The following is a 15,807-nucleotide window of genomic DNA, read 5'->3' as shown; positions in this document are numbered from 1 at the left end:
ATTGATTCAATGTGGAAATGTATTCATGTTTTAGGCAGTTAAAAAACATGAAAAACGTGATTCCGAAACCATTCTCCCCCACGCTCACCAAGATGGGGCGTCTTCAGGTTTAGCGCCTAAGGCAGCAGCAGCTGTTAATACGGCCCCGGTTAAGGCACTATCCTCATGTCCGTGGTTCTGTCACAGTCGCGGACCTGAAAATGCGCACAGAACATAAGACCAATAGATTCCAATGGCCTTGTTTACATGTCTGTACTGCAAAAAAAAAACACAGGTCCTAGTGCAGACCTGAATTTGCGCTACTAATGCACCTTCATAGCACAGTCTGCAGTCAGATTCCGAGCTTCTGACGTGTGAATGAGGCATTAATACTGACATGCTAAAATCACAGCTAGGGAGACAGGAGATTTTATACTATGACATAACCTCTGATAAATCTAACAGAAAGTTTTTAAAAACCTGCCCTTATGTGATATTACAGGCAGCCTAGTGACAAGGGAAGCTATTCACTGATTCATTGGCCCGTTCTGGCAGGGGAACCATTTGTCCTCTGGCAAGGTGTTAGATCTCCATGTCTTCACAGACTGCTCCTCTGTAAATAGATGTTTGGCACCAACATAGTGTTCGCTCTTACACTATATTTCTTTTTGTCTAGGTTTCCACTAGGTCCCACCTCTGACCCTCACCCACATGCCTGAGCTGGCTATGAGTTGCTTAAGATAGAACTAAGTTCAAAAGTAAATTTCTATAATCAAAGAAACCTCAGTCACAATTCATGTTTGGAGCGTTGCAACTCGGTATTTATAATCAGAAAAGTCACCTATATATATACATCCAAATCCTGGCTATAGGCTCATAGGAAACATGCCATACTAAATATTGGCTGATAACATGGACTGAAAGCAGTTGTGTTTGATATCATACGGTTGCTTGGGACATGCCTGGATGATTGACGGTTACGCCAGACTTCTAGGAGGTCCCTATCCTGAAAACTGGTGATTGTTGAGGGATTTATACACAACAGGGTAAATCTATAAAGAGAGGAATGTTCATCATTACCATGTGCCCATCCTCCTCTCACTGACATCACCAGACAGAATTTTGGAGGGAAAAAAAGTGCTTAAAATGCCTGAACAAACAGTCATTGCGGAATCCATACTTGGAGGGGCTGCCTATATTTCTCTGCTGAACCCCACAGCCAGGATATCACTTCTGTTCACCAGTAAGTTTTTATTCTGTTTTATTCCATTTACTTTTGCCTGTTTTCTTTGTGTGTGTATGGATGTATTTTTGTAATCTTGTAGTTTTTATCTGACGATTATTGAAAGTTCTTTCAAACACCATTGATTAGAAAAGGAAGTCCTGCTCCAGGAGAAGACACACTTTTGTACTATTAGGGTAGCTTCATGCGTAACAGAATCGCAGCGGATTTCATGCTGCGAGTTCACAGCAAAATCCGCTGCATTTCCCCTCCTGTTAGTTTCAATAGTATTACATACTCACAGGGCAATTGTCATCCCACTGCAAGTACGTAAAAGGCAGCACCCTTAGAATCATACAGCTCCCGTATAAATTATTGAAGGCATACCGGTAAAACTGACATACCGATAAAACTGACATACCGGTAAAAGCTTTATTCTATGGATCAGTGTGATTACAACCATACTAAATTTGTACACTTTGGGGGAGATTAATCAAACTGGTGGAATCTGATTGGTTGCTAGGGGCAACCGAGCAAATTCAACTTTACACTAGTTTGATAAATCTCCCCCTTTATTTTGTTTATTTGCTTATAGCAAAAATGTAAAAATCTGTGCCTGGCAATGTTCTTATCATTGCCTACAGAGCTATGGGAGATCTCATTTTATACCTTGCAATCTGTATTTGTATTAGTACAAATGTGACCTTTTAATTGCTTTTTATTCCCGATATGTGATGTGAGCAAAAATCTGTAATTTTATCACTTTTTTGTTCACTATGCAGGATCAATAACATTATATTTTTAAAGTTTTTCACCATTTTCATCATTTTTTGAGTGCTGCAGTCATATATTTCTATATATACACCCCTGAGCATAAATATTATTCAAGTCAACAGTCAGTGGTTTTAATGGCTGACTGATGTAGTGTATATACCAGTGTGGGTCAATGATCTCGGTTCATGAACTGTTTATTAGCTATGCAAATAGCAAAGGTTAAATACTAAAACAGGAGAACATGCTGAACGTTTCTGTGTATGGAGAGAACGGGTGGCAGCTGGGAGAGATAACTGACGGCTGTACGATTGTTTGACCATCGGTTATTGAAGGTGTATGGCCAGGGCTACTCCACTTAAGAAAGATTTAACCCTGTTCAATCCTCACCCATAATCTAAGCTTGTGTGTAATAGGTTTCATTTACATGAATTGGGCCATTTGTCTGCAGCACATCCTGACTCACAACCTGAAGCTGCTTAAATGAATAGACTGGTGCTGGGTCTATTCATGGTAAAAACAGATAAGCAAAAAGAAAATTTTTGTCTCCACTCCTCTGTTTTCCTCCCTTGTGAGACCAAATTCACGTTATCTCTTTGCCAGGCAAGTTGTAACACCCTATCTGTAACCCCGCCCACCACTAACCTCACCAATCAGTGAGCACCTGGCCAAGGGGCAAGGAAACAGAAAAGTGACAGCCTCCTGAGCAGTATAGTGAAAAGGAGACACAGTTGTTTCATCTCTCTCTAATCTATCTATGTAGATGGATGGATGCATAGAGGGATAGATGGATATTTTGTTTGAAGCAGAAGCAGATTGAGCCATCGATGGGCAGATTGTACAAGATGAGGCAGATACTTGGCATTTGGCTCTTAGGTGCAAAGTATGCTGGGAAATGTAGTTTCCCGGCTGGCGCCATCTTGGACATAGCCTGGCTTTTAGATAAGCCTGTAACTCAGAAATGGTGGCAGCTAGAAAGACGGAAGGTGGCTCAAAATACTCAGGAGGACTTTGTGAGTAAGAACTAGGTTTGGTTTGCAAGGATTGTTAGCATTTCATTTTTTATCTCTTGGGTGGAATACCTCTTTAGGGTGCAAACCCACTTGCCATATCCGCAGCGAGTCCTCCTGCAGGGGGGCGACCGGGCGGCCGAGGCTGTGGGGGTGGGAGGAGGTAGGGCGGCCGGGGCTGGGGGGGGGCGGTGGGGTCGATCGGGCGGCTGGAGCGAGCATATACTTTACCTGATCCCGGCTCCGGCTTGCTGAAGACAGCGGGAACCGCCGAAGCAAGCCGGAGCCGGGATCAGGTAAAGTATATGCTCCGGCGGCCGGGGAGTTAACGGGGCGGGCTGGGGACAAAATCGCAGCAGAGATGTACATCCCTGCTGCGATTTTGTCTGCCATTGAAAGAATAGGGCCGGGATCCGCAGCGAGTCTCGCTGCAAATACCCAGCGAGAGGACTCGCTGCGGATCTGGCAAGTGGGTTTGTACCCTTAAGATTCCATACAAACGATAGTTTATTTTGGCACCATTAATTCATTGTCCATTTCACTTTTTGCATTCATTTTTTGGCTGGTGATTGTGGCCATGTCGGATAGTTGACATGGACAGTTCATGCCGTATATTGCTCTTTAATGCACCTCTCTAAAGTTCCTCTTTAATTCTCTTGAACATTGTTCCATACAGTATACATCCTCCAGAGAGGATTTGTTAGGATGATCATGTGCAAAATTTACCTTGCTGTTACTTATTAACCTGGTTTTTCACATAGATTATAACAAGTTTGTTTTCTATCATAGGAAAAGTCATTCGCAAAATGGGTCGCCTTCTTCTAGGTTTTGCCTTGCTCTTCTACGCCTCGTCCCCAGTAAGCAGCGACTTTGTGATTGAAAGAATAAGAAACATACAGGTTGGTATATGTATTCTGTATTGTAGGTACAGACCAAGATCACGTTTTAAGGCTATGTTCACACTGAGTCCGGCCGTAGTGCGAACCGCGAATATACGCACGTAGTTTTGAGGTTGATGCGTTCGCTTGAAAGTATACTATATACGCCCGCACAATGCACACTACGTATGAGCTTACGGCCGGATCGTATGCGGCGCCATGAAAAATTAACAAGACCATTGTTTGAGGACGGAAATGTTCCAACTCACGGTCGTGGATTTCCATGCGGTCCCATACGGAGTACTTATTTCAGCCAAATTGAACTTGATTTTTCGATCCAAAAGGTTCTGTGAGTTGTATTGGGCTGGGCGAAGATTTCCAAGTAAATGACCTGTTTCAGATCGCTTTGAATCAAGCTAGGGAAGCATAACTGTACTATATGTTCGCGGTTCGTACGCATCCGGCCGCATGTCGATTTTTCCCACGCCCGTAGTTTCAGCCGCACATGTACAGCGGCGTACGAAATGCGGCTGGACTCATACGCAGTGTGAACATAGCCTAAAGCTGCAGAGGTAGATTTTGTAATGCTGTCATAGATGGGCTTTGATTCAACATGTTATATTTAGGCATTTTTAGGTTTAAAGTGTTGCTGTTGTTATAAAAAAAACTTTTGACATGTCATAAATTTGATCATTCAGAGAGCGAAATAGAGCAGGGAAATTACACACTACAGCGTGTCCACTCTCCGCTCTGCATTAAAAAAAATTGTTGGACCTATGGAGCCCGCTCTATCTGCCAATCAGTAGGGGTCTGAACACTCACACCTGGACCAATCAAAACTTTGGACATGTTTCTGTGACATGTCAAAAATTTTTTTTTATAACTACAGACTACAGACAACTACAGACAACCAATCGATTTACAGCTAATGGAGCCTCCAATTTTAATATGAACCTACAGTACATGTAAAGTAAATTACACTTACACAGTTTAATTTTTTGTTTCTTTTTGCTTACAGAAAAGAAGCATTGGACAGGTAAGATGTTTTAGCGCATAAACATTCAATTGACAACATATCGATGCAAATAGATGACTTGTATCACGCTATCACAGGGGCTCTATGCCAAGAACACAGCTTTCAATATTGCTTTCTATTGTGGTCTGTAGCTTAACCAACATATTTAATAACGGGAAACCATATTTGCCTTGCTGCAGGTCCAGTGTCTATAGTATGTCAGAAAACTGGAAGCTAACTGTATGCAATCCCTACAAAAGACACCAACAACTGAAATTCCCAGTCTTCTGCATGCTCACAGACATGGCTTGGTATTGATTGACAGCCATTCCTGAGCATGCACAGAGTGGGACAAGCTTTCACTGAACATGTGTACAGCTGCTGCACATCCACATTCAGTAAGCAGAGAATCCTGGGGGTGCTTGCATTGTATGGTCAGCTCTCCTGTCACACAACACCAAATCCTCTATAACTGCACAGTGACATTATATTGAAAGAATTGTTACATAACAAATAGCATTGTCTCCTAGTAAGCTGCATAGCTGATAATAGAATTAGCAAATGTTATTAATAGAATTAGCCTGGGTTAATTGTCCTCAGTTGATACACAACCTGCATAATGGACAGTCTTCTTTTGTGAGCGCAAAGGACTGGGAATTGCTGTGTTTGTCCTTTTTTTTTTTTTGAATAGAGAAAAGACCAAATATCGGTACTGAGGGAGCAATAACCACATTTTGGCCGTATGTATAATGTTTAAGAAAACTTAAAGGGGTATTCCACTTAGACATAACTTTTGATATGTTGCTGCCCATGGTGAGACTAACAATTCCTTCCAAACTTGTTATTATCTATTCAGTCTCCTTCCCCCAGTTCTCAGCTGCTGCTTTCTGCTGAAGACACAAAAATCTGTGTGTGAGCATTGTAGCTTCTCTTTAATGCTGGAAGGGTTATTTTCAGGTCAAGTTGCTGATGATCTCACTGTGATTAATCCTACCAGTATTACAGAGAAACTACAATGTTGCAGATAAAGCCTGCCTAAGACTTGTTTATATCAGAAAGGAGGGGGGAGGAGGGGGAGAGAAAAGCTCACACACAGATTTTTGTGTCTTCAGCAAAAAGCAGCAGCTGAGAACTTGGGGAAGGAGACTGAAGTATGGAAGGAATTGTTAGTCTCACCATGGGCAGCAACATATCAAAAGTTACATTTGAGTGGAATACCCCTTTAAGGTGTCATTTAAGGTCATAGCGATACGTAAAATGTTTTAATAGGTCCCGGTCTGAGTGTTCAGACCCTTACCGACCGTGGGAACAAGCGGGTCCATAGACTTTCATTATGCGTCCAACTCAGGAGCCAGGACAGGACTTCTCATCCATGTACTTTGCCCCCTGCAGCCGGCCGCTGATATAGAAGTCTACAGTATAATCATCAGCAGCCAGGTGACGTCCCGCTTTGCCCATAATGTCATCACAAGCAGAGCTGTTAATAGAGCCAATGTCTCGAAAGAAGCCATCTTTGATGTGGATCTGCCCAAAACAGCTTTTATTACAAATTTCTCCATGTAAGTCCAGCTTCTTACTTTTAATTTTCTTATGCAAATATATTTGTTGTACAATTTACTTTAGGGAAGATAAATGTGTTAGGCAAATGTTATCTGCACTAGAAATTGGGATGGCCTGAATAGTAGTAAGTAACAATACTGATGGATCTATAGACAGCAGCATTAGGCTCAGCTCACCTCAGTAGTTTCCTTTTCTGGGTCCCTAACAATAGAAAATCCTGTTTGTAAAAAGTACATTTTATTAATACTAATCAAAAATTGCCATAGCAAACACTTCTGAAAAGACAGTAAGAAAACAAGTAAAAACCAATAATAATACGGCCCATACTCACAAAGAAATTGGGGTGTATACTTACAGGGGTTCTTGATCCCATCTTTTTATTCCCCCTTTCCCTTATAACCTTGTATAAGAGCATGTAATACTTAGTACAATTCCCTATTCTGTCTACTAAAACTATACCCCTCATTCCCTAATTCGCTCTCTCCAACAACACAAGGCCTTTAAAAATCTAATGCACAAAAAAGAAGTGCAAAGATTATCACAAAGTCTGATCTCCAAGATTTAATCTCAACGCGTTTTCCTCCCTAAGATAACTCAAGCCAGGTCATCGACTGGGGATATCAGCATAATGTCCATAATGGGTACCGAAAAGATGGATAAACTTGACACCAGTAAAGATGTGGGAGATTTTTTTAAAAGTATAAAAATATATTAGGTCCAGCCATTGTAACATGAGGTTTGTATCTTGATGGAAAACCATACAAAGACACCCAACAATATGGGTATTTTTGAAAGCATTGGCAGTTTAAAGGTGTAGTCCAGAGATTAAATGCTTTTTAATTGGTGCTTAGATAGATGATAAAAACAAAAAAAAATTGTACTCACCTTCCTCCCTCCCCCACTGCTGCTTGCATCATGAAGCTCTAGTCCCTACTGCACAGTGCTTCCAGGTTTGGGGTCAGCATATGATTTTGTGGTGTATGCTCAACCGGTCACTTGCTAGATTGTAACGTGTGACACCACTTCTGTGGTGGTTGGTTGGAATATAGCTTAGCCAGATGTTAGGTTGTCGTAATGCCAGTGCCGGTTGGGCACACAGGTATGGTGGCACACCTGCTTTTATTTTAGATAGGCTGACCATACCCTTTCCCCGGTGGTTGGTAACCTGCCGGGATGTGAGGGGGTCCCTTGGGCGCTTATTACGGTGGTCCAGAGTGGAGTTGTGACCCACCCGGACTATTGGTACTGCCACCCACAGAAAGGGGAGATGACTCAAAGAAGATGCAATGGCTGTGTAGATGCTTAGAGAATAACCACTGAGTCCAGTTAAGATAAATAAACTCTTCTTTACTGCAGGAAGGCTTAATACCGTGATATACAGTAGGATCTTGACTTGACACAACCTGTGCTGAGAGCTCAAGGAGAAGTGCAGCCGTGCTGACTAAGCTGCGTGCTGAGAGGTAGAAGAGGTTCGGAAAGGTAGATAGGAGGATGTTGTGAGAGTCCCAACCCAGGGTGGAAGTGTGCTCTGCTGGAACTTTAGAAGGAGAATAAGTAGAATACTTGAGAATAGAGAGAATACCTGTGTCCGTGTTTTGACTCTGAGTTGGGATGATCCCTGACTTGTCCTCTCTAAGTGTGCGTTCAGCACTGCATAGTGTAGACGTGCTGCTGTCAAGAAAAGAGTGCTAAAGTATCTCATGTGCGTCCGTTCACTACAGAGACCGACCCAAAAACTCCACAGGGGACCTGGCATAAGCCAAGGCCCTACTTGGCTACTGCATGGACCGTTCTGGCTTGCGTCCGTCCTCTACCAAAGCCAGTGTAAGACTAAGATGTGGCTACACTTTCTCTCCCCATGTGACTTCCTCCTACAGCATCTGTAACGTGTGCTGTGAGTGGGTGAGAAAAGAGTGCAAGAGAAAGAGAAGGATAGAGATAGGTAGAAAAGAGAAAGAGCTTCCATTGGTGCACAGATCCTAGAAACAATAACCCTTTAGTTACCTACAGCTGTGCAATACTTAGTTACACAATATACATACTAGCGACATCTAGTGGCAAAACTTAGGTATCACTTCAGCACCATTTTTACTTTGAAGTGCAGACTTTTGCGAGGGGTGTAAAGGCAAGAAACACCCATGAATGGACACCACAATATTGCATTCTCAGCCAGTGGTTGAGAGCATTGTCCAGACTCATTGTTTAGGTTTTTTTGTTGCCAGACAGCAGTTCCCGCTTAACAATTCATTGGCTAAGGCGGGACACTCCGCTGTGACCACTGATTGAGCAGGTGGTACTATGTGCTGACCCTTAACCTGTGCAACGGGAACCAGAGCTCCATGTGTGTCACACTTCTAGGAACTTGCATCTATCTGGACATAGAGGGCAATTTGGCCCCACTGGTCTGCCTGCAGTACCTAGAGGTAGTTGGAAAGGTGAAAGCAGCTAATTGGGCTGTTTAGGCATTTTTGCATAATTCCTATTGAAGTTAATAGGAGTTGTGTAAACAGCTTAGCATGTCAACAGTGTAGCTTGCGGTGCCATTACTCAACTCCCATTATAGTTGGTGGGATTTACACTGCTGTTTATGTTTCCTGACCTCCTCTGGCTTCTATAGGTAAACCAGCGGGGGGCCAGGGGGGCTCAGTCTCGAGATGAAGCCTCCAAAGGTTGGACTTCTATTTGACATTTATGGCATAACCTTTAAAAAAAATATTTCTTTTTGTAACCAAATGCAATTGTATATTACAGGATAATAGATGGAGTATCATATCAAGGAGTCATTAAAGAGAAGGAAGCTGCTAAGAAACAGTATGAAAAAGCCGTATCAAAGGGCCAAACAGCCGGACTTGTCAGGTAAAAGTTATTTCTTTTTGTATCCTGTAACACAATGGATAGTGTCACTATTCCCATCAAGCCTGAACAGACAAAGCTAAAGCTTTGACTATCTGGACATGCTAGGAATTGTAGTTCTGCAACAGCTGGAGGGCCAAAAGTTCCCCATTCCTTCACATAAAACACAGAAGTTCTATGTTACACATTATAAGCTTTCACAGTAGAGTGCAGATCATGAACTTGTATTTATGTTAAAGGGAAATTCCACCGGGATTCATTACTGATATTGATATAGTGTGATTGCAGTGTAGCCTGTACCAGTATCAACTGAGGGATATGACATAGTCAGAGGACTAGTTCATTTTGTATAGTATTGTCCACCATCTCTTTTCTAAACAGAACTCCTAAATCCTAATTGTTTATGGAGTGGATGTATGTATAATGCCACATATATTGCATCATACATATGCAGTAGCCTGGGGTGTTGGGATTAGCAGTGGCCAGGAGTGGTATATGCCCACCCCCGGGTATACTGCCACACAACTTAAAATAGAACAGGTGGAGGTGTGAGGATGGATTAATCACCAGTGCAGTTCATAAATAGTCAACAGTTCACTTTTCACTTTTAGATTTTAGTGCAATACAAAAACCATACTTTGCAATAAGGTGCAATGGATCAAAAAAAGTCCTTCTTGTGGACAACACAAAGTACTTAAGCTGGGTATATAGTTATAGGCCAGTCTTTGTGTACCTTAGCTTGGCTTAGTAGGTAAGGTAAAGGTTTGGTCTTGAGTGGTAGAAGGCTTCTTAGGGGCCTTGCCTAAGTAGTAACAGAACTCTTTTGAGGAGACTGACTTCTAGGAAATCTTGACAGAAGATACTTGTATTCACGGTTCCTTTCCTGCCAGAAAGATTAGCCGGTGCCAGTCCTGGTAGCACTATCCCCGGGCTTGCACCACCAGGCGTAGCTTGTGACTCAAGGTTCCCCGAGATGGCCGAGCAAAGATCTATGGAGTACTTTAGCTTTATCTGCACTTTGCTCCACTTGAGACGAACCTCTTTCTTTGAACATCCTGCCTTGATAAGGAATTGTCACCCCCAACGTAGACATGGTGTCCCTCTATGGCAGTTACCCCACCTGTAACGGTCTAGTCTGGGTTGGAGCCCAATAGCAAAAACAACACTGGATGTAGACAAAAGTACAAGAGACTAACCTTGGTCAGTAGTTAGTTGGAGTTCGGTAGACAGGTTGCAGTAACGTGGTGGAAACAAGCGTGGTCAGCAGTCAGCCAGAAGTCCATACACAGGTAGCAGCAATGTGTTTGGAGGTTTATACTAAAGCGTAGTCAGGTACTTAGCCAGAGTCCGGTGCACAGAGAGCAGCAATATTGGTTGGGAAGCTTCTGGAAAGACCTGAACCTGAGTGTGTGATAAGCTGTGTGGTACCTAGCTTAGGGATTTGTAGAACAGTGAGCAAAATAAGTGCAATATTAACCCTTGTAATACCTTCAGCTGTGCAATAAGTAGGAAAGTAAGACACCAAGTGGCAAAAGACTAGAAAGTAACCTTCAGTCCAGAGCATAGATACACATATAAGAATACCTGACGACAGGTTGCGCTATGATATGGTGGCACACTACACATATACTAATGTATGTAATGTAAAGTACATTTCCTTGTTTGTCTACACAGGGCCTCTGGCAGAAAGACAGAAAAATTCACTGTGTCAGTAAACGTGGCCTCAGAAAGTAAAGTAACGTTTGAGTTGGTCTATGAAGAAATGCTGAAACGTCACTTTGGAAAATATGAGATGTTCATCAAAGTTCAACCAAAAACTCTTGTCAGAAAATACGAGGTACAGATCCTACAGCACCATTTACATATGAAGATATACATTGATATTTGGTGCATAGTTATATTCTTAAAAATTCCTATATATTTTGTGAACTGATTAAGCACTGTAATAAAATAATGTGTATTCCGGGGGTTTACAGCCTGTATTTTGCTTTTACTGTGTGACCATAGCCATAAAGTCTGTAGTGTAAAGCCCTCTACTACCAATCTTTATCTATGGAGAATGCATTGCTGTGTGCTTGATTTTATGCACTGCATGAAGTCAATCATTACCAGTAATATCTGCATACTTTTGGCCATGTGATATATGATTTCCATCAGCCATAATAATAAAACCACCTGACTAAAAGCTTTTCCATGGCACATGTACCCATCCATATGATGAAAAAGAAAACATAATGTATGAGACCACGCCATCTTGCCTTCTACTATTACACTGTGGTCAAATTTCGATTATCAAATGCCCATCATAGACACAGTCTACAGTGGGCAGGGGTAAGTATGGGCACTCAGACTATGCTGCTATTGCGCAGCCCCTTACTTAGCCACTATGTCATAGAATGGGTATTATGGTCAAGACCTCCCTCTGTGAGTCCGAGCAGAGAGGTAGTAGTAATTGGTGTATAGAGATGAGCGAGTAGTGAAATATTCGACTTTCGAATCGAATAGGCACCGAGATTCGACTATTCGAACGAATATTTGATCCCATTATAGTTTATGGGGGAAAAATTAGCGGCACTTGAAAATCCAAATTTGACCACTTGGAGGTCACCAAGTCCCCCATGAAACCTCCCTACACAATGCCAAATCCTCTGGAATGACACTGGGACATTAGGGGGAGCATGCCTGGGTGCATCCAACACCCCAAAATCGCAGTATAATGCCACTGTTTACAGTTGCGAAGGAGAAATATTTGCGAACGCTTTACGAACGTTTACGGCAATGTTCACACATTTCGTTCGCATTTCTTGCACAGCGTTACATACATGATTCCAATGTGCATCCGTAGAGCGTCATATTATACGCTGAACAAATGTTACTGGAATAGTATATATCAGGTGCCCTTAGTGGGCTACTGGAACAGTATATATCAGGTGCCCCTAGTGGGCTACTGGAACAGTATATATCAGGTTCCCTTAGTGGGCTACTAGAGCAATATGTATAACGTGCCTTTTACTGGGCTACTGGAACAGTATGTATGACGTGCCTTTTTCTGGGCTACTGGAACTATATGTATCATGTGCCTTTTACTTGGCTACTGCAACAGTATATATCAGGTACCCTTAGTGGGCTACTCGAACAGTATATATGAGATGCCCTTAGTGGGCTACTAAAACAGTATATATCAGATGCCCTTAGTGGGCTACTGGAACAGTATGTATAATGTGCCCTTAGTGGGCTAAACCAGGGACACTATAAGTCACTTGTCCACACAGGGTACTGGAATGAATACACCTGCTGCTGCTGTTGCTGTTATCATCTATTTCCTAGCACTGAGAAGAGCTTTGGATACAGAGATGACTTTTTCGCTGGATCTTAGCCCTGAAAAGGACTTTTGGGTTCTGTAGTAAGCCTGCCTAACCAAAACGCTACTAAAACCTTTCTCTCCCTGCTCCAAGAACTCTCCCTGGCTAGGTTGAAAGTGCATCTGCGGTCGAGAGGCAGGAGCCAAGTTTTTGAGATTCAAGGTCATGTGGTTCAGCCATCCAATGAGGGTAGACGCCGTTTTTGCACTGCGTGCGTACTCCCAGGGTCCCGAATTCGAATGTTTCCGCTTTCGAATGTTTCCCGCGTATTCGCCACACTACTCGATTGAATTCAAATCTTTCGAATACCGCAATATTTGATCGAATGCCATCTCGATCAAATCATATTCACTCATCTCTATTGGTGTATATTCACTGGAGCACCGATTCAGTGCGCTGTATGGACAGTCATTTATGCTAATGGCCACATGTAATACCACATCTCTCCTGTATCGGTCACTGCAGGGTACTGTGCAGCCAATGACAACCTCTCCTTCACAACCATCTATTTTATGGTAATTCAAGTAAAAGGAAATGTCAGGAAAAGACCAAAATAGATTCACATTTTGGACATTCTGTGTTTCAGATTGAAGTTAACATACACGAACCTCAAGGAATCAGCTTTCTAGATGCTGAGTCATCTTTCCTAACAAATGACCTGCTAACCGCCATAGACAAATCCTTCTCTGGAGATAAGGTAATGTGCTATGTGTTTTAGCAAAAGTGAAATCCATTTCTTGATAGATACAAATTATCTCAACAATTTGCGAAGAAGTTTTATATATAATATAAAACATAAATATATATGGCAATTTGGAAAGCACTTACCTGATGAAGAGGTCGTTCCAACCTAGAAACTCGTCGTCATGTGCTAATACAAGTTGTATCCTTTAGAAAGGTATTCCGTTCTAACACAACTTTTCCTATCTTGATGCCCATGGTGAGATTAACAATTCCTTCCATACTTGTTATTATATATTCAGTCTCCTCCCAGTTCTGAGCTGCTGCTTTCAGTTGAAGACACAAATATCTATCTGTGTGAGCTTTTCTCTTTGTCTCCCCCTCCCCCCCCCCCTCTTCTGATACAGCTGATGTAAACAAGTCCCTGGCAGGCCTTATCTGCAACACTGTAATAACTTTGTAATGCCAGCAGAATTAAATCACAGTGAGTTCATTAGCAACCTTAACCCTCCCAGCTTTACAAAGAAGCTACAAATTTACAGATAAAGCATGTCAGGAACTTGTTTACATCAGCTGTCTAAGAAGGGAGGGGGAGGAGGGAGAGACAGAGAGAGAAGCTCACACACATTTTTGTGTCTTCAGCAGGAAGCAGCAGCTCAGAACTGGGGGAAGGAGACTCAATAGATAATAACAAGTATGGAATGAATTATTAGTCTCCCCATGGGCAGCAACATATGAATAGTTATGTTTCAGCGGAATGCCCCTAAAATTTAGCTAGAGGCTTTGAAAGTATGGTGTCCTGTAATTATATGTTGATCCACCACAGGCAGGTGGGATTTAGATTGTTTACAATTTACATAAACTATAAAATTGTAAAAGAATTGCTCATATGTGTTGGTATAGAGTGGTACTTAGGACCCAAATAATTAATTATGGTTTTCTGTCTTTGTTGTCCTCAGGGCCACGTCTCCTTTAAACCCACAATAGATCAGCAGCGTTCTTGTGCCAACTGTGAAACCACTTTACTGGATGGAGATTTTACTGTCACCTATGATGTTAAAAGAGAATCCCCTGGAAACATACAGGTGAGAAGCAGTGTTTAAATCTGTCCAGGCAAATGGAGTGTTTCTGAGCTCATGCTGCCCATGTGTGTTACACTAAGGGAATGTTATGGCAGGCCAGCAAGGAGTAGGAATCTATCAGATATGTTACAGGGGGGTATAGTAAACCTGATGTTCCCCTGTAACCTGACAGTCTTTGGTCGAACCATGTAGGCAAGTCATGTGACCAAGGCTTCACTCGTCTGTACTAATATAAATTTAATATAATATGCATATAAATGTACATGTATATATTATCAAAACAGTTTAACAAATAAACCTTTAGTCCCCAATACAGGTTAGAAAAAGGGTTATTTACAGCCACACAACATATTGCTATATTCTCTTTTCAGGTTGTCAATGGATATTTTGTTCACTTTTTTGCACCCCCTAAATTGTCTGGTGTACCAAAAAATGTAGTTTATGTCATAGACAGAAGTGGATCAATGACTGGGAAAAAAATTGAGCAGGTAAGATATCCTATACATTTATTTATTTATTTATTTTTACTGCATTGCGATCTTCTTCTTCTTATTATTATTATTATATATATATTTATTTATTTTTTGCCTTTTTTTTGCCATGAATGACTCCTTCCTTAAAGGGGTGCTCCAGCATGGGGGCATCTTCTGGGGGGGACCGGGGAGGAGGTGGCTGAAATAAAAGACGTCCACTCACCTCCCTGGTTCCAGCGGCGGGCCACTCATCGCGGCGCTCCGGTCCCCGGCCGCTTCCTGGTGTCTGACACCGCCCCGAGACGCTACGTCTCAGGGCCGGTCAGCCACTCAGTAAAGTAGGATCCGAGCGGACTTCAAATGGATCCCGTCTCCTTCACTGAGTGGCTGAGCGGCCCTGAGACGTAGCGTCTCGGGCGGCGTCAGACACCAGGAAGCGGCCGGGAACCGGGGACCAGAGCGCCGCGATGAGTGACCCGCCGCTGGAACCGGGGAGGTCAGTGGACGTCTTTTATTTTAGCCACCTCCCCCTGGTCCCCCCCAAAAAGTGCCCCCACACTGGATAACCCCTTTAACCCAAAAAATTACCTCTAAAGTCTTGGCCACTAGGTGTCTCCTTTCTCCGCAATCTGCGGTCCACTGTCTGTTGTTAGAGGAATTCCATCTCTAGCAAGAAAGACAGCAAGACCCCTTCTCCCCTATCTGCCATCTATAGGTGTGTACTGTGTATCATCCCCCAGCACAGTGCAGCCTGTTCAGGGCCCTTTAACTAGCACTATGGCATAGTAGAGAAGAGCATATCATGTTTTGTACTGTGCTGTAGCTGTGCTGTAGCTGGCTAAAGAAGCAAGATAGAAAGTTGTGTGTGTGTGTGTGTGTGTGTGTGTGTGTGTACTACTGCCAAATAGCCCAGCTCAGATC

At 42.6% G+C, this 15,807-nt stretch overlaps 1 protein-coding gene across 1 annotated transcript in view; it reads left to right on the top strand.

Annotated features, from left to right (window-relative positions):
• Nucleotides 1–1,110: 1,110 nt before the first annotated feature.
• LOC138788817 (inter-alpha-trypsin inhibitor heavy chain H3-like) overlaps nucleotides 1,111–15,807 on the top strand; it is a 62,268-nt gene continuing 47,571 nt past the window's right edge. The window contains exons 1-9 of the mRNA XM_069967133.1: nucleotides 1,111–1,222; nucleotides 3,772–3,881; nucleotides 4,879–4,896; nucleotides 6,268–6,434; nucleotides 9,187–9,291; nucleotides 10,963–11,125; nucleotides 13,237–13,347; nucleotides 14,291–14,416; nucleotides 14,785–14,901. Coding sequence (XP_069823234.1) covers nucleotides 1,126–1,222; nucleotides 3,772–3,881; nucleotides 4,879–4,896; nucleotides 6,268–6,434; nucleotides 9,187–9,291; nucleotides 10,963–11,125; nucleotides 13,237–13,347; nucleotides 14,291–14,416; nucleotides 14,785–14,901 — 1,014 coding nt within the window. The 5' untranslated portion in view covers nucleotides 1,111–1,125. The remainder of the gene's footprint in view (nucleotides 1,223–3,771; nucleotides 3,882–4,878; nucleotides 4,897–6,267; nucleotides 6,435–9,186; nucleotides 9,292–10,962; nucleotides 11,126–13,236; nucleotides 13,348–14,290; nucleotides 14,417–14,784; nucleotides 14,902–15,807) is intronic.

The sequence above is a fragment of the Dendropsophus ebraccatus genome, chromosome 4 (assembly GCF_027789765.1).
Source record: "Dendropsophus ebraccatus isolate aDenEbr1 chromosome 4, aDenEbr1.pat, whole genome shotgun sequence".
In the NCBI taxonomy this organism is placed as follows: domain Eukaryota; kingdom Metazoa; phylum Chordata; class Amphibia; order Anura; family Hylidae; genus Dendropsophus; species Dendropsophus ebraccatus.
This window is presented reverse-complemented; position numbering and strand designations above follow the sequence as displayed.